This window comes from Anoplophora glabripennis, unplaced genomic scaffold (assembly GCF_000390285.2).
Source record: "Anoplophora glabripennis isolate ALB-LARVAE unplaced genomic scaffold, Agla_2.0 scaffold311, whole genome shotgun sequence".
NCBI classification, from domain to species: Eukaryota; Metazoa; Arthropoda; class Insecta; order Coleoptera; family Cerambycidae; genus Anoplophora; species Anoplophora glabripennis.
In genome coordinates, this window is record NW_019417102.1 from 567,647 (window position 1) to 591,161 (window position 23,515).

The 23,515-nt window shown below is 33.2% G+C and overlaps 1 protein-coding gene across 1 annotated transcript; it reads left to right on the plus strand.

Annotated features, from left to right (window-relative positions):
* Positions 1 to 1,145: 1,145 nt before the first annotated feature.
* LOC108908102 (probable serine/threonine-protein kinase HSL1) lies at positions 1,146 to 19,147 on the plus strand. The gene is made up of 8 exons (XM_018712024.1): positions 1,146 to 1,174; positions 7,786 to 7,974; positions 10,371 to 10,683; positions 11,388 to 11,714; positions 11,839 to 12,236; positions 12,402 to 12,539; positions 16,948 to 17,114; positions 19,032 to 19,147. Exons 1-8 carry the CDS (start codon positions 1,146 to 1,148, stop codon positions 19,145 to 19,147), a joined length of 1,677 nt encoding a protein of 558 aa, XP_018567540.1.
* Positions 19,148 to 23,515: the final 4,368 nt, after the last annotated feature.

Consider the following 23,515-nt stretch of genomic DNA (forward strand, 5'->3'; position numbering starts at 1 on the left):
TATTCCACAGCCATTAGGTGCAATTAGTTTACTTTATGTTGGCGTAGGTCTTTTTGTTCCTATTTTTTTATTAATAAAACCAACTTGATAATAATAATAATAATTTTGTTCATATAAAAAGTTACAGTATATGTTATATGCCCAAATGGAACAATAGTATAGTTGAATAAAGAATGTATACAGTTTGTCCAACTAAACATTTGTTTTGGAAATAATAAATTGTGGAAAAGAATGAAATTAAATAACATTCATATCATACAGTGAGAAAAAAAATGGTAGGTATAAAATAGATTTACAAACTATTCATTTTTACATCCATTATGTTATTAATAAAGGCTCGACTGCTGAATAACACATTTTTTTATTATTTATATTTTTTAAAATATCAGTAGTTACGAATATTTTTTTTCTTAGATCCTTATACATATATTTTTCACGTTAATAAGCTAAGCCACATCAGGTGCTTTGCTCTACTACGACTTACGTCTTCTATTTTCAAAACCTACTAGGAAATAAAGCAAAAAAAATGGTCAAAAAAAAGTGATTGATTGAGTCAAGCATGTAAAATTATTCAAATGCAATTTGACCTATGATAGGATAACAAAGAAATTCTAATTTTAGTAATGTTTCGATAATAAATCGCCTTAGTGAAGTTATAGATAACTTTCAATAAACATGTTTCATAATATGAGAATTTGAAAAATAATGTCTATTGGAGCTCATTGATACAAGGTGCCAATTACATCTTACCTGGTGCTAATATGACTTTTCTTCACATATCGACAATTTGGAACAAACCTGTTTTGGAAATAACAATTTTTTCTCACTAGTTGTTTCAAATGTATTTGAGTAAGGTTTGAAATACAATGCAATTTAAGAATTCAAGATGGGAAATTCGTAATTATATTATCAAGTCGAAAGATTATACTCAAATGGTAGGTGGTTACTTCTATGCTCATTTTTGACAACTTAAATTTATTTTTTTACTGAGTTAGTTGCTTATTCATATAAAATCCAAATCGCTAAACAATTTTTGTTAAATTTTGTAATATAATGGAATTTATTTTTTAAGCTCTGTTTTTCAAAAAGAACCATAATTAAATCAGTCAACAAATGCATTTTTTATAAGGGTATGTCAATTTGAAATGGGTCTCACTATAGCCAGTGGCTCAAAGTGAGTGTCCTATAAGATTATTTCAGAACCTACTTCGATTTAAGTTTTGAAAATTGGCGCACTAGGGTTTTTGAGTGTGTTCTTTTCAAATCTAATAATTTTGTTCCTGTAACACTTCCGGTTATACCGGAAGTTGACGTCAATTTTGTTATTTTAAATAGTACATTAAGTATATTTTTACATTTTTGGATTCTACCCTTCATTTTAAAGTGATTTCCATCAAGTTTCCGTATTCCTAAAATTACACAGCCACACAAAAAAAAAGTTGTCTGTACTTTTCATGCGACATATCGCACCCCCGCAAAAAAAGAGTCACAAGTCAAAAAACGTCCTTAATGAGTTAAATATGCAGCAAGATTTAAGCTTAGCGTCCACTAGACTCGCCGAGTCGAATCGAATCGAATCGCAAAAATTCGCCTCCCATATAATTAGATGAATCTACGAGACGACACTAATTGTAACAAGATTTCGCAGCGTTGTCAACTTAACATATCTAGTTACTTACCAAAGTCAGTTTAATATCAAAGTGGTATCGCGGGAAAATTTAAAATACTTTGTAGGTAGTTCTCATTAAATAAAATAATACTAAAGTAGTAATATGAATGCATAATGACACCCAATAATAATAAATTAAGCGTTAAATTTTGTGGTACTTTTTCTTGTTTTTTTTATGCAAATGTAACGTAAAATTAATTGTATATCACGATCTTATATTTTCCACAAATAATAATTTTAAAATCACAAAATGTCATCTACTAAAATACTAACTTTTACCAAGTTATAACAGTATTATATTGTTTAGTTTATTTTGCTAAATAGGTTTATTAAAGGTAAGTGAATTGGTGCAATAAGTATTAAAGACTAAAAACGTTGACTGAAATATTGAGCGAATATTTCAATCAACACCAAAATATTTTTTTTTTAGGTTAGAAAGGACACACAAAGTATATTTATTTTACCGTGGCAATATTCCTTAATGATTATCTTAATATATACCTAAAAATGTTAATGTGCTAAGGTAAAACAACAATTGTGCGGTATCAGGAATTAAAAGGTCGATGCAGAAAAAATGAGAGGGCAGTGCAGATGAATAGATCAGAAGGATCAGTAGTTGCAGTTTGACAATGATTTCACATTTCACAATCACAACAATCAACAATCAACCCCTGGCTGATAACACCGCTGCAATTTTTTTTAGGAAAAGTGTAATATTAAATGCAAATTAAAAGACATAATAGTTTGATTTTTATTTAGATTCATTTACAGAAATTCTAGACTTATTGCTATACAAAATGTTTACTAATGAATTTTTCTGATGGTAACAGAAAAGCCAATGTATGTAAACAAAAGCAATAACATTTGGTAAAAATTATACAAAATATAAATCAATATACTCAAGACGTAGAGTGTAAATGCGGAAATTAAAAAAATTATATATAAACAATATTTATATGTTTGTCTTATATTCAAAATATACATAGTAAAATGTGGAAACAAAAAAAAACAATTCTTTTAATGATAAAAAATGTATGATATGTAAGTCGGAGACGCTTTCATTATAATCAATGTAGCTATAAAAAAAAAAAAACAAATAAAAATGTGAACGAATGGCACTTTCCTTAAGTTTTCTATAATCCATAAACTATTAAAAAATAAACAAACGAACCTTATTTAAAGTGAGGTTATTTTACCTCCACCAGAAACTCGTGAAACTCAATTGATACCAACTAAATTTAAACAATAAAATTTGGTAAGCAACTAAATTCTAGTTCGATTTATATTGGCAACATTGCGAAATCTTGTTACAATTAGTGTCGTCTGAATCTACGTCGACCACTGAAGAGCCGCAACGCACCTAGCCGATTTTCCCGGGCGCATTGCTCGTTGAGCGAATTTTTGCGGCCACGCGTTTCGACTCAATTCGGCGCACCTCAGTCGACGCGGAGGAGCGATTGATGCATAGACGTGAAACGACGCGATAGACATGTGTTTTATAATTTCTTCGTATTCTTTGATTTTTTCTACTTTACTTTTTTGAAATGAATGAGGAACTGTTAATATCTCTGGTAGAGAAATATCCTGACCAACTATACGACTATTGACTGACCGATTCGACTCTCCTCGATGCGTCTCGATGAACGCACTTTTCAAAAAATGCTGCTCTATTCGACGCGCCTCGATTCCATTCGTTTCGGCTGTAGTCATAGAAAATATAGTAATAACGTAGAATGAAATATCCCTAATTTTGCCACTAAACCGCGAAACAGCGCCACGTAACGTTTTGGAAGCTTACTAATGAGTAGGCAACACTTTATACTTTGTGAACTGATTACAGCGCCATCCATCGTATGGAAACGACTTCTCACTTATATCCTCTATATTATATTATTTTAAAAATTTTAAAAGTAAACCCTCATACAAATAGGAATAGTCAAGTGTCAATACTTTTGAGAACAGATTATTTAGTTAAACAGAAAATGTAGCGAAAAACTAATATTCAGTACTTTTCTAATTCACTTCTGCTTTGATAACGAAACTAGAGGTTTCAGAAACGTCAGTGTTATTGTGATGTGCATTTGTTTTTCCAGTGCGTAACCGGACTTATACATGTAGATGTATGTCTCTTGCATCTCACTATTAGGCAAAAGTTTTCAGTATTGACACTTGACTGTCCCTATCAGTACAAAGGTTTATTTTTCCAGTTTTTTTTCTTCAAACTGGCAAAATATCCAAATATAATAATATCCAAATTATAACAAACATTTATAATGCCACAAATAAATACAGACAATTTCTTCTTATTTATTATTTTATTATATTATAGTATTTTTCAAATTTTGACATTTGCCAAGATATACTTAGTAAATGGTTTNAACAGTTTTTCTCAAAACCATTTTTTTCGAGTTGTGACTCCTTTCTAGCGGAGGTGCGATATGTTATCCGTAATCTTGAATTTTGCAAAATTGACCTCGGATCCGTGATTAGCGACCCCGAAAATCCCCGTATACCCAATTTGGTGCAAATCTGTTATTTTTTTAAAATTCATGATATCTGATATGTGTGATATGTTAATTGACCCATTTTTTAGGTTAGAAAAAGAACCATCAATTCTGACCGCGGACTCACGTTCGGCGGGATCTTAACCATATAAATGCACATTTGAATATAGAAAAAAAAATTTTGTATTTTTCCTAGCACTTTTTCGTGAATTTTTGCTATTTTTGACCCGTTTTTTTTGAGGTTAGGAAATTCCTGTGATGTGATAGCTCAATTCTGATACCATGAAAAGTACAGACAACTTTTTTTTGTGGCTGTGTTATCCGTTTTCGAGATATTTAGGGTTTTAGGAAAACAAATTAAAAATCAGAAGCTACTGGAAACCATCTAAACTCGATTTTTTGTTTCAAATTTGGATATGTAATTTTATTCTCTTTCCATCCATACTATTTTCCTTATACTTTTCTCTTCTACTTTTTGTGTTATTTGAAGTTATTTGGATACTCTACTGAAATAGATCGTACGTATTCGTACTTAACTGCTAGCTAGGTGGCTGCGAAAATATTACGCCACTTCAAAACAAACGACAAAGCTGCCAACCATTTTATTTGTCATCAAGATATTGGACGTTAGTGTGGCCCAGCATTATGGAAATTTTTGGCATAAGGTTACATACAAAAATTGTTAAACAAAAACGGGTGACTGTTGGTTTTTAACGGTTACTCTAAAAAAATTTAAAGAAAAACTAACTGCTTCGATACCCATTTAAAAATGTTTTGGTCAACTTTGGTAGAGAGAAGTTTCTGGGTATGTTAAGTTGAAATGTGACATTTAGTTTAAGAGAAAAATAAATAGGTTATGTTTTTTTAAAATCAGCCCCGATTTAACTTTAGAATTAATATCATATTTAGTTATATATTTATTTCATACCAAAATTTCAAAACGTTTCAATTTCAAATAACATAGATATAATGGTGACTCCATGAAAAATGAACACGGTGTCTAATAGAAACAGGAAAATATTTCAAATGAATGGTGAGATGCCCAAACACTCAGCTAAATACAAAATACAATATTTAATGACACTACCGGTTTTAACAAAGCAATATTAATTCTCGACCAGACGTCGAGTCTTGGAAGTTTCAGCATTTGTCATCTTACATAGTACACTTTTATAAATAATTTCCGCTGGGTCTGAGTGCATATTGTAGGATTGTTTTGTCTTCTCTCGCGTGATAAAATTTGTCTTTGGGATTCTTGCCGCTGTTTTTGTTACGCCATTTCGTCATATTTAATTAAAGAATTGGGAGACATCCATTTGTAGCAAAACTGTATCTCTTTCAGTCACAAAGTTACAAAGAATTGTACATGTGGCTTATCCTAATATTCCGTGTGGAGCCTCCACATATTTTTTATATTAAAATAAGTCGAGTTAGATAAATTTGGTTATGTCCAAAATGCTGCGCTAAAGGACAAATTTAGTACAGTTTTAGTTTTTTTTACAGAACTCTTTAATTCTAGTCATTTTTTCGTATATACAGACTGTCCCATAATTCAACTATTAAGCCTTTTCAGGGTGTTCTTTAGTCAACATTAACACAAAAAGATCAAATGAATTAAAGATCACTTCGCTACTGATATTTATAACTGAATTACAAGATGCTGGGCTGCACGAGTCCATTACTTCATAGCTATGCCTAGACAAAAAACCCATACCCATAAGAGCAGTTGATTTAGATGATTCTGCTCATAAAAATAATAGTACATACAACTCTCTTTGGCACTTTCAAAAACTTAATATTAACTGAGTCAAAGTTATCTTTTTAGTCAATATTTTGCCGCAACATTTTTTCAAATCTGGTACAGCTATTATTGAAAACAATAAAATGTGGTTCTGCGCATAAAAATAATAGTACAACTCTCTGGCACATTTTCAAAAACTTAGTCGATCTTATTTTTTTAGTCAATATTTTGCCGTACCATTTTTTCTGTATTGTCTGAAGTTATTTATTTGTCGCATGATTTTTTTTTCTTTACTTTTGGGTATTTTGCCACCTGTGAAAAAAATTTAAAATTAATGAAATAAACCCATGCGGCAAAAGAATCAATCAAGGGTTATGTTCCAAAAAATCTCACACTAGAAGAAACACATTGTACAAAATACAAAAATACACATCACATTATATCGCGCACTGTGGAAAGTTGTTAATGTTTCGAAAAAGCAGATAGATTTTCGGCAAATGCCGATATTTAATTTTAGTTTAATTAATATTTTAAGTTGTTATAAACAAGTTGGAGTACAACCAAAATGTTTGGAAGTAAATTCACAAACAATAAGGGCTAAATTTTCTGCACTGAAATTAAAGTTATTTTAAGGTTTTCTGGACATTTTAATGATAATAGCTACTGTGGGACATCTTACATTAATATTTAAATTTGTATTTCAAAGTCGACCAAGGATTTTCCCAGAAAATGACGGATTTATGAATTTAAAGTCTTTAAGCTGTCAGAAAGTTTTATTTGTATTACTGGAGAAAGCTAATTATTTTGTGGCTACATATTCCATTTCATTTATTTATTTACATCGTATTATTAGCAAGGACTTGTTATTATACAATATATATGTAATTGACTTGATAATTTCAAAGCATTGTTTATCTGTAACTTTAATTAATAAACTTTGAAAATGTAACAAATGTTTGGTCGCAGTCACTGGGAGCAAGGGTGGGCCAATCGAAGTGATTTTTTTGTCGTTATATAGGTTGGACATTTCTGCGCTGAATAGAAGTGATCCGAGCATTCCACGATTACAAGGGCAGATAGCGTAGATGATGAATTTGTGTGAATAGGGACGGAAAATAATTATGGTTTTTCGATTACCAAAAAAGAGAAAATTTGTAACAATAACTCGGTATAGTGTTGTTGATATATAGATAAGTGTATGTAGTTAGAGTGACTGTAAGTTTTCAGCGATTTTTACAGTTTTTTTGTAATCCTGGAATTAGGTGCTGGAAATACAGGCTGTTGCAAATTCGCTTCTCACTACATATACAGAGATTTTAGATATCCGTTTTTGTTTCATTTCAGTCTTGTTTAAGGTGATATTGAAAAAAGAAGAACACTTTCTCATGACAGCTTTTTGCTCTTTATCGAATGGCATAATCAATTTTTATATGCAACGTTTCGTATTTCCAGGACCATCGTCAAATTCATTTTTTTAAATACGGCCCTGCAAATTTCTAGGATCTAGTTTATAAAAAAAATAAATAATTTGCCAAACTTTTTAAATAATAATGCTTTCATTTTTAAACAATAATCTAAGTAGTAGAAAACATCGAATTTACTTTTCATCCAATTACTGCATAAGAGTCTTCTGAAGTATTCTGTCTTTCGCATATTACAGTGACAAGATTATTTAATTATATCGAACAGCGGTGAATTCTAATGATTTAAAATTCACTAATTCAGTCAACATATGTAAATTTTAAGAATTAATAAATTCTAAGAGATACAGCAGGATATCAAAGACCTAAATGTTCTGAACTTTTTGCATTTTAATACAAAATTAAGAAACGTTGATAAAATACATAACCTGAAATTCTGATTTATTCCAGAGACCTAAAGATGGAGAACGTGATGCTGAACTCCATCCAAACCCAAATCAAGATCGTGGACTTCGGTCTGAGCAACGTGTGGAGCATAAACAACCCATTACGAACGCACTGCGGCTCTCCAGAGTACGCAGCCCCCGAGCTCTTCATCACAGGCAGACAATACGGTGCCGAAGTGGATCTCTGGAGTCTGTCAGTAACTTAGTCAGCCTACTCTTCTTCAAACATCGGCTTTTGACGCCTACTAGACTTAGGTCACACGAATGTTAATACGACGTCCGCTGTACCAAACTTTTTATAAATCAACGATAAAATTCGATGTGGGCCAATTTCGACACTTTCGTTGATCTCTTGTATTAAATTCATTCATTTATTCATCAAAATTGAACGACAAAAATTACATCTCATCATCAAAACATTTTTTTATTGTAAGTAGGTATATGCCTATATTAAGGTGCTTCGTTTGAAAAAATTATGTATATATTTTTTCGCTCCATTGACGAAATATTGTTTTAAACATTAAAAAAAATTCTCACCAAATTTCAGCTATTAGTTTTAATTTTAAGTACTTGCTATTTGACTTTAAAATTTTCCCATTCATTTAACACGTAAACCTACATTTTTTTTTAAATTATCTATATCTCAGCTGTATTTCACACTATTTTATTGTCAATAGGCAATAATTATAGGGTAATCTTTGTTCTTTGAAAGTGCCCATAATACGATCTATGCGATTTGGAACAGTTTCCCTGCTAAAAAATCTGAATGTTAATTTTTATCGATTTTTGCATTTTTTTCATAAATACTAAACTTACAGCAAAAACGTGCGTGACATTCGTATAGGAAATTAAATTTGCTATAAAAAAGGTCCACAGTATCTAAGCTTAGATACTGAGCAGCAAATTCTCCTTTTTCTCTTAGAAAGCGCAAGTAAAGTGTTAGGCTATGTTTTCGACATTCCCTACTTCATCCGTTGATAGTAAAAAACTATATGTTTTTTTAAATTAAATCTCTTCTGTAGTCATCGATAGTCGAATACTTTCATATTCAGTGCAAAAAAATACAGAATGAAAAGAAAATTAAAACATTTTATCTATGACTTCGTGATTTAAATTCCTCTCCTTGTTATAAATTTGATTGCCTGCGTGAGACAAAGTCGGTTCTCCCAAACAAGACCATCAGATTTATACTTATTTCGCGGTGTTTAATTTTCCGCAAGTCTAACGTCAATTCTGACAAAACTTTTTAATTAACCGCCATAATTTGCCATCGGCTTTAAGCCCTAATTAATACAAAGTAGTTATATAGCGAGCAGAGAAATAAATTTGATGCGCCTTTCCAGAGTCTGTAGGAAAAGAAATACCCTGAAAAGGAAATTTACGTTAATGAGATTTTGCGAAGCTGATTTTAAGTAATGTTATACCGGCCTCACTCTCACTTAAAAAAGCCGATATTATTATTGCATATACAATCCCATCTCAAAACCTTTAAAAGAAAATATATATACAGGGTGTTCCACTTAAGAGGTTTTAGGAGAGGTTAAAATGATTTTAACAAGGCGTCTGGAATCATGTGGGCCATGTAAAGAAAATATGTTTAGCTTTACAGTGTTCCGTTTCGCGTGGGCGCTACGTAACTTTCTTATTTTAAACGGAACACCCTGTATATTATTGACACTATTACATAGCTACATTTTGGAAGTTTAGAAAACCTAATTTTTCCGAAAAACTGTTAGTAATAAGTATGGACAACCTTATATCAGTTGAAAGTGCATTCAATTTTGCATTCGCCCATGACAATTAATATGGGTCATTCCATTTAAACTCGTAAGATTATTAAATGTAGGTCTCAGTATTTCCAAGTCTGAATAACTTATACGTTTTGCTCACAGATGACAAGATAGAGCAATTTATGCCAAAACGTCATGTAAAAACTGCAGGTTTCTAACTCTTACGATTTAGATGCTATCTAGCTTCATTTAGAAAGCTGAAATCGTAATTTTTTTTCAAAAACAACTGAATATCTCGAAAACGGTAAGTTTTAAACAACATACATTTAATAAACCCTACCTAATATTAACCAAGGAATTCAAAAATGCCATCTTCCATGTTCAATTTAAAATAACAAAGTTATGTAGCGCCCGTACGAAATGGAACACCCTGTAGACCCAAAATTATTTTTTTTACATGATTCCAGGCAACTTTTATTAAAACCATTTTTTTTATAAATTTTACAGTTACAGAATTACAGAAGAATTCCTCTCAGCGCGATTAACATATTATACGTAAATCCTTTATTAAAATTATTAAGAATATTAAGGGTAAAAAGCGATCCAAATAGGTACTTGTAGATCCTAAATCAGCATATTGATTATAGTTCTTAACTTAGGCATTAGTTTCTAGGTTTTGCCTTAGCAGAACATATTTTAGGTGTGTTTTGGTTTGGTCAGTGGGCAGCCTTAGAACAATTCAGAATAGTTACTCAATCAGGTTGCCATGGTCAGCTAATCTTGAAGTGTCCTAGAACCGTTCCACAAGGATCAAAACAGACCTTTTAAATGCAGATTCTATGTAATAATTTTCTTCCAGTGGCATCATCCTCTACGGCATGGTGCTAGGTCATCTGCCCTTCGTCAGCAGCAGGTGTGAGTATAGTTCCTCGCAGGAACGCCGGCGACAACTCGTGGCAAAAATCAACAAGGGTTTGTCCTCTCCTCACCGCAGAGCCCTGTCACCTTTCTCACCTGAATTCAGGCATGTGTTGAACCGACTCTTGGCGGCAGATGCTGCCAAGAGAATCAACACTAAAGAGTTGCTGGTGCATCCTTGGATTACAGATAAGGGGAAGAGACTAGTTCGAACGAACCCCATCAAAATAGTGGATTCACATTGGCAAGCTAAGGTAAGGAAGAATGCTAAAAGAAGAACAAAATATGGAACAAATTTGTCATATACAGGGTGTTTGTAACATATGATGCCAAACTGACGCAGGAGATAGGAAATGATAATTTGAGTAAAAAGTTTTCTGTGAATATATGAAAGTATAATAGATGCACCGCCAAAAACACATGCTTTTAAAGATCTTCAGAATGGCTGAACAGATCCAGAAGAAACTCGATACATGTCTTTAGGCTATCATTTGAAATAATCTCATGAAAGGAGTTTTTTTTCTTTTGTGCAGTGGCGGAGACGTTAAATGTAATTGAGATTTTTTTTATCTTAAAAAAAATTATCTGTGAAAATTTTCTGAAAAAAACATCTGAAGTGATAAAAAAATACTCATACTCGGTCTCGATAATCTGGGCCTTTTAAGAGATTAACAATAAACATTTTTATAGATCGTGGACAAGGAATCAGTAAATTAAAAGTGCTTGCTTAGAAATGGACTGCTTTCACACTTTGTGTGTTAATAAAACACTTTTCAACGCTATTTTAAGTTCATTATGATTGGCGATACAAAATACATTATGTTAAATTATCAAAGTTGTAATGATCTCTGATTATGGTAAAGCGAAGCATCACTATCAATGTTGGTCTTCACCACTTGGCACAAAAAAATGAAAATGTTCATCATTTTATTACAATGAAATGATATTTTAATTTCAGATAATTACGGAAATTGCTGCCGTGCTTCAAGCTGAACCTAGAACTGTCATGTCCGCAATAGCTCACGATCCTCTAGGAAAGGTCGGTGGAATGTTCAATATCCTGATTCACAAACACCAATTAAATCAACTCATCGGTGACGGTATCACAAGAACGTTGCCGTCTTTAACACTTTTAGAATTGCCAGAGGTGCAAAAAACTCTGAACAGATGTAGTACACCGGTAAAAGTATCCACAGCGAGAGCTCCCCAAGAGAAGAAAACAACAACGACGAAGAATACACACCTTTACTTTTATACACCGAGACTAGAAGGGGACAAAAAAAGGGTAAGAGAATTTAAATTTTACAGTAACATACCATTTAAAATAATCTTCCGAAAATGCTGAACTTCATTATAAATACCTCATTGTATCCACACATAACCATACTATTCTTTTTCGTTATGCTCAGATAGATTCATCTCCAGTCAAACAAAGAAATTCCCAAAATCTACCCGCCAAAATAGAAAACAACGCTAACAAAAGTAGGCCCTCCACGGTACAAGCTACGCTTAGCGCAAAACAGACTCAACCCGTAGATTACCGTTTGATTAAGTCACCTAATTTAAGAAGAAGGGCTTACTCGGCCGGAATTACACCGAAAACTAATAGACAGCATTCGCCTACTGTCGAGAAGACGAAGCAATTGCCAACTGAAGTTGTTACTGCCCCCGCTGAAATTTTCAAAAGGGATAAGTCATCGCAAGGTCCTGGGAAAAAGGATGCATCTGAAACTGTGAAAACTGTGAAGAAATCGCCGAAAATAATCCCTAGACAGGCTTCTGCATCAGCAACTGTGCAGCATCGAAAGTAAGTCTTCTCTACTTTAATAATTCTTAGCAAACAAAATTATGAATTAGAGCAACACTAAATTAACTTCTTTCAATAACTAATTTATACAAATCAAAATTAGAAATATGGATTTTTTTTAAATACAAGTAATTCTATAAACTTACTCAATAATCATTTTTAAAGGGATATTCATCCTAAAGGACGTACACCGGTTATTGAAAAGACACGGAGTCAGTCAGCCCATGTTACCGGTGGAAAACGTCCGCTTCTGACAGCCTGTCCAGCAAGTCGGACTGTGGACAAGCCCTTGAAACATTCCAGGTCAGTTAATACTGTAGTAAACATCAATTTTTTTATCTGATAAAATCTGCTCTGTTACCTATAAATTGTGTCGATTACTTGTTTAGAGGAACCTTACGGAAAAATATGACATAAAATCCATAACAAGCATATGTTATAAAGTCCACCCTTATTGAAATACTTGAAGGTTGTTTTGGAAAAAAATATAAAGACTTTATTACTCGACAGGTACTTTTATACAACAGAGCAACACTAAATGAGAAATATTCATGATGAAATGCTTATCAACGGTGCAGTTGTAGTCGCATTCAATGTATTTGTGGATTATTTGCGTCAATAAAATTATGCATAGTACAAAAATATCTTACGGTGTATGATTATACAGGGTGTAAATAAATATGTGCGAAAAAATTCCCTGTGGAAAAATAAGGTGGGTCTTTCATATAAAAAAATTGCATCCCCTGTGAAGATACAACCGCTTAAAAAGGGTGCCAAGAAAGTAGTTATTTTTTTTCTAAAAAGTGACAGAATAGTATATTGTGCAATAAGTGCGGTAAGTTGTAGTGAGTGCGCTCATCCGCCCAAGTGGGCTATAGACAACTGTACCAATTGTACATACTATTTTTTATTACAAATGCAGTGAAAACAGCGGGTGTTTTTTTGTAATACATCTTCAGAAACAAGTACCTCAGTGATTGTGGTTTAGCACTACATATTTAAAATCCCCATTTCTCGAATTTTATTCATTTGTAGCTGAAATAGGAAAATTTTAAAAGATGACGATAAAGCCACATCAGATTTTACATAAAAAAATGTTTTCTCGAAAAATCACCCATCAAAAAGCCATAGCAGGCCTATCATTATGGCACTTCATTTTATAGATGCATTAAGACATACTGATATACATATACAGGGTGGGCCACCAGTAACGCCTCGGTCGCTACTGACCAAACGGAAAATGTTATAGAAACCTGTTTAGGTGGATATGTGTAGGTTAATTACGGCTACATTTTAAAAATATTTTGAAATATACAGAGTGTCCAGGATAAGAGTACCATATCAAAGTTATGTTTTTTTAAATGGAACACCCTGTATTTTACTGCATTTTTGAAAGCACCGTAAAAAAATAGGTGAACTTTATTAAAGGTTCTGCATACCTAGGACTTATAGTTTGTGAGATATTTCAATTTTAGTGAAAATGCAAGCATAGCGTAGAAATTTAATATTAGCAATAAAAAAATAATTTTAAGGAAGCAGTTTTAGAGGATCTATTTTAGATCCTTGAAGTTATAAATTGTTATATTTGTCGTCATTTAGTATTATACACGGTGTTCAAAAAACTGCTGAATACTTCTCTCAACTTTAAACAGCAATAACTTGATTATTTTAAATGGAACACCCAGTATATTTTTACTTTGGGAGATGGCAAATTTAAAACTCCTTCGAACTGTGTATAGGTTCCCTATACCTATCTCTAACGGTATTGGAGATATTTGTGCCGTTTCGTTTTTTATCGATTTTTTATCGTTTGTAAGATGTATCCACGTGTCTTTAATGGTCCAGGAGCAAAACTCCGGTAAGGGTCCACAGATTTTTATTCAATTTAAGTTGACATAAATAACTGTCATTTAAATGTCACTTTTTAAAAATAATATTTTTTTTATTACTCATGACGGATAAGTCCTATCTTTTCGTATGTTTTTTAGGTCGGTAACTAGCTGTTTGCCCACTCTATTTATTTGCGTGTATCTTACTTGTCGCACGAAAATTGCCAATAAAACACGCAAAATTTAAATACCTACACACTCGAAAATATTATTTTTAAAAAGTGACATTTAAATGACAGTTATTTATGTCAACATATTGAATAAAAATATGTGGACCCCACCGGAGCTTCGCCCCTGGACTCTAAGATTTCATTGCATTCGTAATAAAAATAGTATGTGCAATTCGTGCGGTTGTCTATTGCCCACTCCGCTCTCGTGGGCAATAGACAACTTACCGCACTTATTGCACAATATACTAATTACTCATGACGGATAAGTCCTATCTTTTCGCGTGTTTTTTAGGTCGGTAACTAGCAGTTTGTCCACTCTATTTATTTGCGTGCGGTAATCTTACTTGTCACACACGAGTTGCTAATAAAACACGTAAAATTTAAAGTGTGTAAGTAACACATTCGAAAATTTATTTTTAAAAAGCATTCACTTCGTGCGTTCAACTCCTCTCTCGTGGGCAATAGACAACTTACCGCACTTATTGGACAATATACTATTTGCTTGTTTTATTGGCAATTCGCGTGCGATAAATTACGACCTAAAAAACAAGAGGAAAGATAGGACTTATCCCGCATGAGTATTGAGTAATAAAAATGAAATTAAGTAGACATTTTCTGCTATCGAGAAGGCACTCACTCTTTTGGTACCTATTTCAGAAGAAAAATTAAAAACTTTTTCTTTGACACCTTTAAGCGATTGTATGTGTAAATGAGATTTTGTTATATGAAAGACCCACCAAATTTTTTCGCACTTATTTATTTACACCCTTTATAAAAATGATAATAGAATAAAAAACTAAATAAATGATAATTCTTATACTCATAATTAACTGCAATTCTAATACTTATAACAGCAATAGTAATATTCTCTTTTTGTTCAGATGATATTCTGGAAATTAAAAATCAAACCTATAAAGGCGTATTAGCAAATATATGTTTATTTATAACTAACAAAATGAAATTACATGAAAAAAATTACTTTTTCCTTTAGAGTTAGACAATAATCATCCCTCGGATATAATCAGTAATTGAGTTCTATATAACGTGACCCTTATGAAAGGAAAGGCTGAACTAGGGGCTGTCATTCCCTTCTGAGGTCTTATCAGTGTTCCTCCACCTGTTCTAGTCGATAAGGAATTAATTTCAGTCGCCTTTTTCCTATATTTCTTTTCGTTGAAACATTACAAAGGAAGAGGGGAAAATGTGAAAATTTTGATGGGAATGTTACTTTATTTCCTTAGTGTATACATATAAAGGTTTGATGAAATGAAACATATAGTGTCGCCAGAGGGCGCATCTTATGGAGAAAAATATTAACTAATTTGTGAAAAATCTGGCTGGCAACGTTTTTTATATAAAGAATAATACCACATCGGGTGCTGGCACAGCTTATATGACCAATGGTACATACATTGGTTTCATATTTCATATTTATGTGGACAATCTCTCGGATTTATTCAGGGGACGTTAAAATAACATATAACTACTTTCCCTAGAGCCCACCAACCCCCCCCCCCCACGGAGATAACTTTTAAAATAAGAAATAAAATTTAAAAATTGGTTTAAAAAATAATTACTAAAAATTTTATAACTAATTAAATAACACAGGTTAATAACAATAACATTAATGAGAAAATTTGGCAAAAATTTCAAAAATTTTCAATTTCGATGAACATAAAAATTTCGTACGAACGCAATTTTTGCGATTTCACAAAAATTTATTCACTTTTTTTTTCAAATAATGCAGCGCTTAAATAGTTATTTATTTTTCAGAAACATAAAAAGCGTAAATGTTTATCTAGCTCCAATTTTAACTTATTCCAAAATCCTCTTTATTTTGATTTATTATTAAGCTGAGTTGATCTTATGAAGCACCACTGTATAAACATTCGCTATACCGAAATTAATGCAACAAAATTTGATCACAGATTCTTAAGACAAATTTAGGAAACCTACTTTTGGTACACAGGAGTTTTGTGACATGTGATATCAGACACTGCTACGCTTTTTGGCGAGGGACCCCTTTAAGATACTTTTTTCGTGGGCCCCTTGTCTTTGCAGTAAAAAAAATTAGGTCGCATATTTGAATTTCTTAAAAATTATTATTAGTCCGCTAGAAAGCCATTGAATTTAGAAACTTTTTTGTCACTTGATATTTTTTTCACAGAACGCAATGTTTTCGAGAAAAATTTGATCAAATGCATATCGTGATTCGCGGTTCGTATGAAATTCTACATGTTAATTGTATCGTGGCTTCAATAGTTTAGAGTGGCTCTCTCTACATTATAATTCAAAATTGACTCTATAATTTTATTCGAGCTCAATAATAACCACTACATCTAATTTCAGTACAATCGGTCAAATAATAAATCCGCCAGAACCCGCGCTGAAGTATGTAACATTCTTCCGATCACCCTCCTGTATATTTCTTATATATATTTTTTTAACAACCATTTTGTTCCGATGTTCCGTTCTTCATTTAATTTTTTTGTCAACTGAACAATTTCGTAAACGAAAATTGACAGAATCTTATTCTCAATCCGTAAACAAAATTACAAAACTTTTTAAATTATTACTGTTATGTTCTTATTTTTTCAATCCCGTTTGACAGGAGAATGTGTCGGTTCACTTTACATATATTTTTTTTTTTAGTGCTCCTATAGCAATACATAGACAGACAGTTTCTAAGACGGCAGAAAATCGACCCGGCACGAGTGTACGAACTACCTCTAAACAAAAGAAGGAAGTCACGACAACGCAAGATCGTTGGGAGAGATCTCCATTAGCCTTTGGAGACAGCAGCATCCAAACACCAAGAAGTATGTGGTACCAGGTGATCTCCGTAAGAGTACATTAGATTTCTCGAATTTATTATTGAGAAAAACAACTTAAATCCGTATCCGCGTTAAGGTGGAAATTGTTTTAGCTTTCAATACTTTAAACTTTTCGGTTTACTTATGAATGCAAATCATTTTTTTACTGTAACAGGCACAAACACATCGGTCTAAACCATCAAATGGCATTTGTGCTTGTAAATTGAAATAGAACAATAAATGTGTATCACAGGAAACTAAGTAGAAGGCAGTGGCTGTTCGTCAGGTGACGCAAGTGACGCACCGCTTCACCTAAAATTTCCATTTGGTTGTGCAATTTAAAATGATTTTTAATTTTATATAAATTTTATAATTTAGGTATAATTCTATATTGAAAATGTATTGTCTTTAATTATTTAATACGCAGAAATAAATAGAATAGTGCGCAGTGAACGCCTTCTAAAAAAAACATTGCCTTCGTTGAGCGTGAACATCAACCTCGTACCATACAACATATAGTATACGCAATCAGTCTATATTCCGCTTCTCTTCGAAGCGGTTTTTACAGCGGTTGTCATGGCAACAAGGCGGCCAACACGGGAGTAAATTACGGCGCGGCGTGGGGAACGAGTGACGCGGATATTGAAGCAGCATTGTCATCGCCTTCCTTTAAACAGTTTATACGATACGCGTCGCCCAGTGCACGATTATAACAGTTCTTAGTTAATATTTGTTTTGTATGATAATTGTAGAAATGTTTCCTATGTATGATCCAGTATGTATTTTACTGGAAACGCCATTTTCCAGATGGAGAATTAAGCACAAAAAGGATTTTTTAAATTGCGAGAGACCTATGCCTTATTCTCTCGATATGGAAAAAAGGGGGAAATCAAAAGACAAAGTTCGGAAGTTTCGTAAAGAATGGTATTCGGAATATAAGTGGTTGTGTGGAAGTGTTTAAAAAAAACTTTTCTGTATGCCGTGTTAATTAAGGGAGTAAAGTCAGGCGTGTGGAATAAGCAGGGATTTAACAGTTTTGGGAAAGTCACGCGAGTTGTCGTAACCACAAAGCTTCTTTGGAACATACATGTACGATGTGCGTTAATGTTCGCAGAAGTCCACGAGCCGAACTAATATTTCTATTTTTTGTAAAACTAAATGCAAATCCTTCTCACGAACGTCAGTTTTTCGGTAATATTGCAAATGCAACTAAAAATTTCCAGATTCATTTAAAGCTATTTGACCTTGAAATTTTAAAAATTTTCGCCTGCCGCGTTTTTTTTTCTTTTTAATCAATTAATGAATATGCTTCACCTATGCTCAATGTCACGAGCCACCACTGGTAGAAGGAAACAATCGACTATCAAATAAAGAACTTACGCCCGGACGATTTTTTATTGTTTAAAATGGAATAATATTTTCCACCTAAAATTATTTCTTAAGATTGTGTATTGTAATGAATTGCAAAATGTAATTAATTTGAAAATTAATTCCTAAAATTGTCAGTAGCGAAAAATTAAATCAAACTACAGGAAAATATTTAATTTAAGCACTTTCATTAGTTATTCTCTTCTTTTCTCTTCTTGGTCCACTTTGACGCGGTTGCAGTGGTTACAATTATTTAGACAGTTAACTAGACAAGGCTAGACTTTGTTAACATATAAATATTTCTTAGCACATGCGCTAACTATTAGCTTCATTTTAAAATATAAAATAGGTACCTATCGCGAGAATAAATAAGTTCTTATCACTTAAAATGCACAATGGAAAAAAATTAAATTTTATTTTATGCGAAAGAGAATTTAATATTAAACCTTTTGTATTATATTGAAGAAACAGTTTATAAGTACTTTCCCCTGAATACAAAAAAAATAAGCTTAATTAGGTATCTGTCTAAATATTTGAAAATTCCTTCTGTTTCAGTATCTCAAAAAAACATCAAAAAACACGTTATTTCGGATCCAATAGCCAGATCTATTGCGGACTATGTGGCAAATAACGCTGGTCAACTTTGTACCGTAAGCTATAGAGATTATTAGAAAACATAGACTAGAAAACAAAAACTATACACGAGCTTTCTTGTGGAACTCAAATAGTAAGGATTATATTAGCATATCGACTTTTTTTGTCGAAAATTATCAAATTGTCTTGCTTTCAGTACCCCGAGAAAATGCTCGTCTATACAGGGATGGCCAGAAGTACGGAATAAAATTCATATCTTTTGAATGAGTTATTTTTTTTTTAAAACGCCGAAACACGTTAACTGATTTTGATTTTTTCCCATCTTTCGGTTATATAATAATTAATTTTTCTTCAACCCCCTAACCCCCAGCTACCCCTACTTTTTTTTCAAATGGAAACAAGGCGTGAGGGGGCTCGTTGAAATGCTTATAGAAAACTGAATCCAGCCATACCAAATAAACAAGTTTTATTTTGTCAATAGCAAGGTTTTTAGGGTTGTATAAAACACCTACTTAACAAGTGAAATAAAATTTAATTATCTTCAGTGTTATCCCCCATGAATTTGCAGAGAATAAAATAAAGAATTTGAATTTGAAACTGTACCTATCACTGCTAACGCAAAAAAGATATATTTTTTATGTTCATGTTATTCAAAAGATATGAATTTTATTTCGTACTTCTGGCCATCCCTGTAGACTTTACCACAGTACAGGACAGTAATTCGGTTCTTTTGAAATCAGTTTTCACTATCTTGTGTTTTTCAAACATGCGCATATCCAAAATATAACATATTCGTACGTAAAATCTATTTAGTTAAATGCATCTAACAAAATAATTGAAGTAAAAATATCGGCTAACAAACGTGTTTGATTTTGTTCATTTTAAGAAAGCCATAGGATCACCACTGATTTTTTTTGGAAATTTAGGTACTCTGTGCCTTGAGCTTGGGGGCTTTTGGTTATAAGTTTGTATCGTTAAAATGGTATTGACCTGTAGAAGCAGAAAGCCAGGGAATTTTATTCATAATTTGACAAAGACGGATTACTGTTCCGAATACTGCGGTGTTACTTTTTCTGGTGTCAACCGTGGTCTTCATATTCTCCTTCTTCCCTTTCTGAAAAAGCCAACAATTTGAGCACAAAAACATCAAGAAAAGTTAGAAGATCACGGCGATGTTAGAAATAAAATAACTTCGGAGATAACGACTATGAAAGTTTATACCTATTAGTAAATTTTTTTCAGTTTTCATGGTTGAAGAAATAGCGAACCCGAAGGCCATAATTTTTCAAATGTACCTAAGACTTATAGTTTAAAGGAAATAAAATTCTACTCCTAGAAAAATGTGTTTTTTTTAACAACAAGATGTGGCAAAATCTTAAAAAAAAAACGTTAAACGTAACAGTTGTTCGTTTGGTTTACAGAATTCCGTGGCAATTGTCATTAGGTGAACAATTTCCGGGCTCGTTGTCACGTCGTCGGTTTCTATTTCTTAACATTTCAAGAGACATATCACTTTCTTCTTCACAAGAATCTTGAGATTACGTCATCTGCCTGGTATTTATATTTGCTGTGTGTGTCTATAGCGTTCCAAATTATGGTTTATAGTCGTTGGCTCGTGTTGTTTCGGTACTTGATTTTTACGAATAGGTCATTTTCAAATTCTAAGTCGATAGTTCTAACCCCTCGCCTCATCTCAATCAAAATTACCTCCTTCTCGATTTATATTGACACCCTGTAGAATCTTAGCAAAAATCACCTCTTTCACTAGAATTCTGGTATTAGGCGTCCTGTATCTGTCATGTGTTCCACAATTGAAGATTTTGTTCTCCAAGTGACACTTGCGCTCCGTTAACTGACGCGTCTTTTCGTTTGATCAGTATATATTTGTCCGCATACTCAGAATACTGTATACACAGGAGACTTGGAGTAGATCACAAGTAGGTGCTCATATTGGGAATGGCAGCCCCTATCTTCCTTTAGCATTGATTGACAGAACATGAATAAATATCTGAAGGTTGATTCTCATTACCACCTAGCCCAGAAAGGTATTGTCAGCATTTTACCGTAAACATGAAGGTCACTTGCGAGCCGCAATACCTAGACGAGAAACTACAGCACGTACAATCTGCTCTTAAAGAAAATGAACACATGGACAGGAATACTGAACAAGCCATTTGAAAAAGAATACCTTGCAATAACATATCTGTATACAAGGATGTACTGGCAAGATAGGTCGTATCTTAAGGAAACACAATATTAATACCATCAAAAACACCTAAATCAAAATAGGGACTGATATTCCCAAAACGAAGTCACAATCTGCTCCAAGGTCTTGGTGTATAAAGCATTTCGTATAAATGCAATAAAGCATACATTCGCCAAATGGAAACGCACGTCAGTACAAGGTTAAAGAAGCACAACTGTAACAACGAAAAAAGAATCAACAACTGCATAGCACAGAGCAGATACAGGACACACGATAAAGCTAATTAATGCCAGAATTCTAGTAAGAGGGAAGAGATCTTGGTCAAGACTCTTCAGGGAGGCAATAGAAATCCAAAAGAATCAAGATAACCAATTCCAATCAAGGTTAGAACTACCTGAAATTTCGAAACGACTCATTCGCAAAAATAAAGGGCAAGAACGGCAGGGGCCGATGGCTATTAACCATGCACCAGAACGCTATAAACCTGTGTACACAGTAAATATATCTACCAGCCAGAGGATTTAATCTCCAGGTCTAAAGTTTATTCTGAAGAAGAGACCAATTCTGCGAAAAAAGTTATTATACTTCGCAATCGAAATTATAGAGAGTGACTCGGACATAATATAAAAACACTATTAAAATATAATATGATTTTTATAACGGTTCAATATTATTTGTCTTGTATTAAATGATGTGCCGCTCACTATGCACTTCGATAGGATCTATAATCGTCTATATCGTCTTACACTGAACGTCGATCTATCTTCTATCTCTGTCTATTGCATCTTGTTGCTTTCTAGATACATACGCCTATGGATTTTCGATCCCCGCACGCTTCATCCTCCTTAGTAGTCCAAGAGCTAGCGATGAGTTACTCTCTATAATTTCTACCGCGGAGTATGCATTAAATTTTTGTATTGTGTGTAATGGTTAAATAAATAAAAATAAAATAAATCGTATACATTTTGAGTTAGTGATTTTGGTAACCTACCCAGAACTACTATAAATGTGTACGTGTGAGCGGCCAAATTTTAGCCGTAGACAAATGGCGCCAAATTTGAAAACTGAATATTTGCATTCGCATTCGTGAATATCGATGACAGATACACATTCGCGAATGCCTAAAAATTGGCATTCATTACATCACTATTAGGAGGGGATAAATAAATATTTCGAATATATATGTACAAATATGTATATTTCAGATACATTTAAAAAATACATAATAATATTAGAACTAAATATATTAAGTATGACGTCCCCTTAATGTGATAAATGCGAAGAATTTGCTCAGGTACGTATGTTTTTTCAAGGAGCTATATTCATTACTCCCCTCACACATTTGTTTTAGCCAAATGTTCATATTATTACAAAGAACTTCTAGAAACTAACAGTAATATAACCTCAAAGATCCTCATCAAAGCAAAACTTTATTTCATATCAGCTCATTTATTGGTTAATCATGAGTGTCATCGCACAGATAACCTGTTAAGCCGGCTCTGCATTCACGACGTGAAACCTACGAAAATTCGAGAACGAGACTACACGTATATGGTTTTTGGGCCTGTTCGATGATTTTCGTTCTAGTTCTCCGATCAGTGTTGGTATTTTGTACCCGCAACAAAGAGTTTACATACCAGAAGAGCGAAAATCCATCGGAACATTTTCAAGACACTGCGATGACTGCATAAATCGAGAGTATAGGGGATATTCGTCGCACGAGGTTCACGTCGTGAATTGACGGCGTGACCACACTGTGAGTGTAGAGCCGACTTGGGTGGAGACTTCAGTTCAAATATAGGCTCAAGGTGCAGCGATAGCTATACCCGTATCTCGCTATACCCGTATCTCGCTATACCACTATGGTGGCGCAGATGCTAAGGAGTAAGTCATGTCTCTAGCCTCTATCGTCCCTAGCCTCTATCTTATGACGTCGTTTTAGACTTTGGGCGACAGTGTAAACGAGTGACAGAGAGAGAAAAATATACTTAGGATATTGTCTTTCTCTCTCGCGTAGGCACGAACGCAACTCCCTCCATTCAATCGATTTGACAGTATACTATTTATAGAATGTAGAGAGAGAAGGGGGTAAGGTTCCAAGATGTAAAGTGAGATGAAACTAGTCTCGAGTCACGTGACTTAGGGCATTTGCAAGGTTATCACGCGCGATTTGTTATAACCATTACATTTGACAGCAATTTTTTTAACTGTTGTGTCACCACCAAAAAAAGAGTCAATT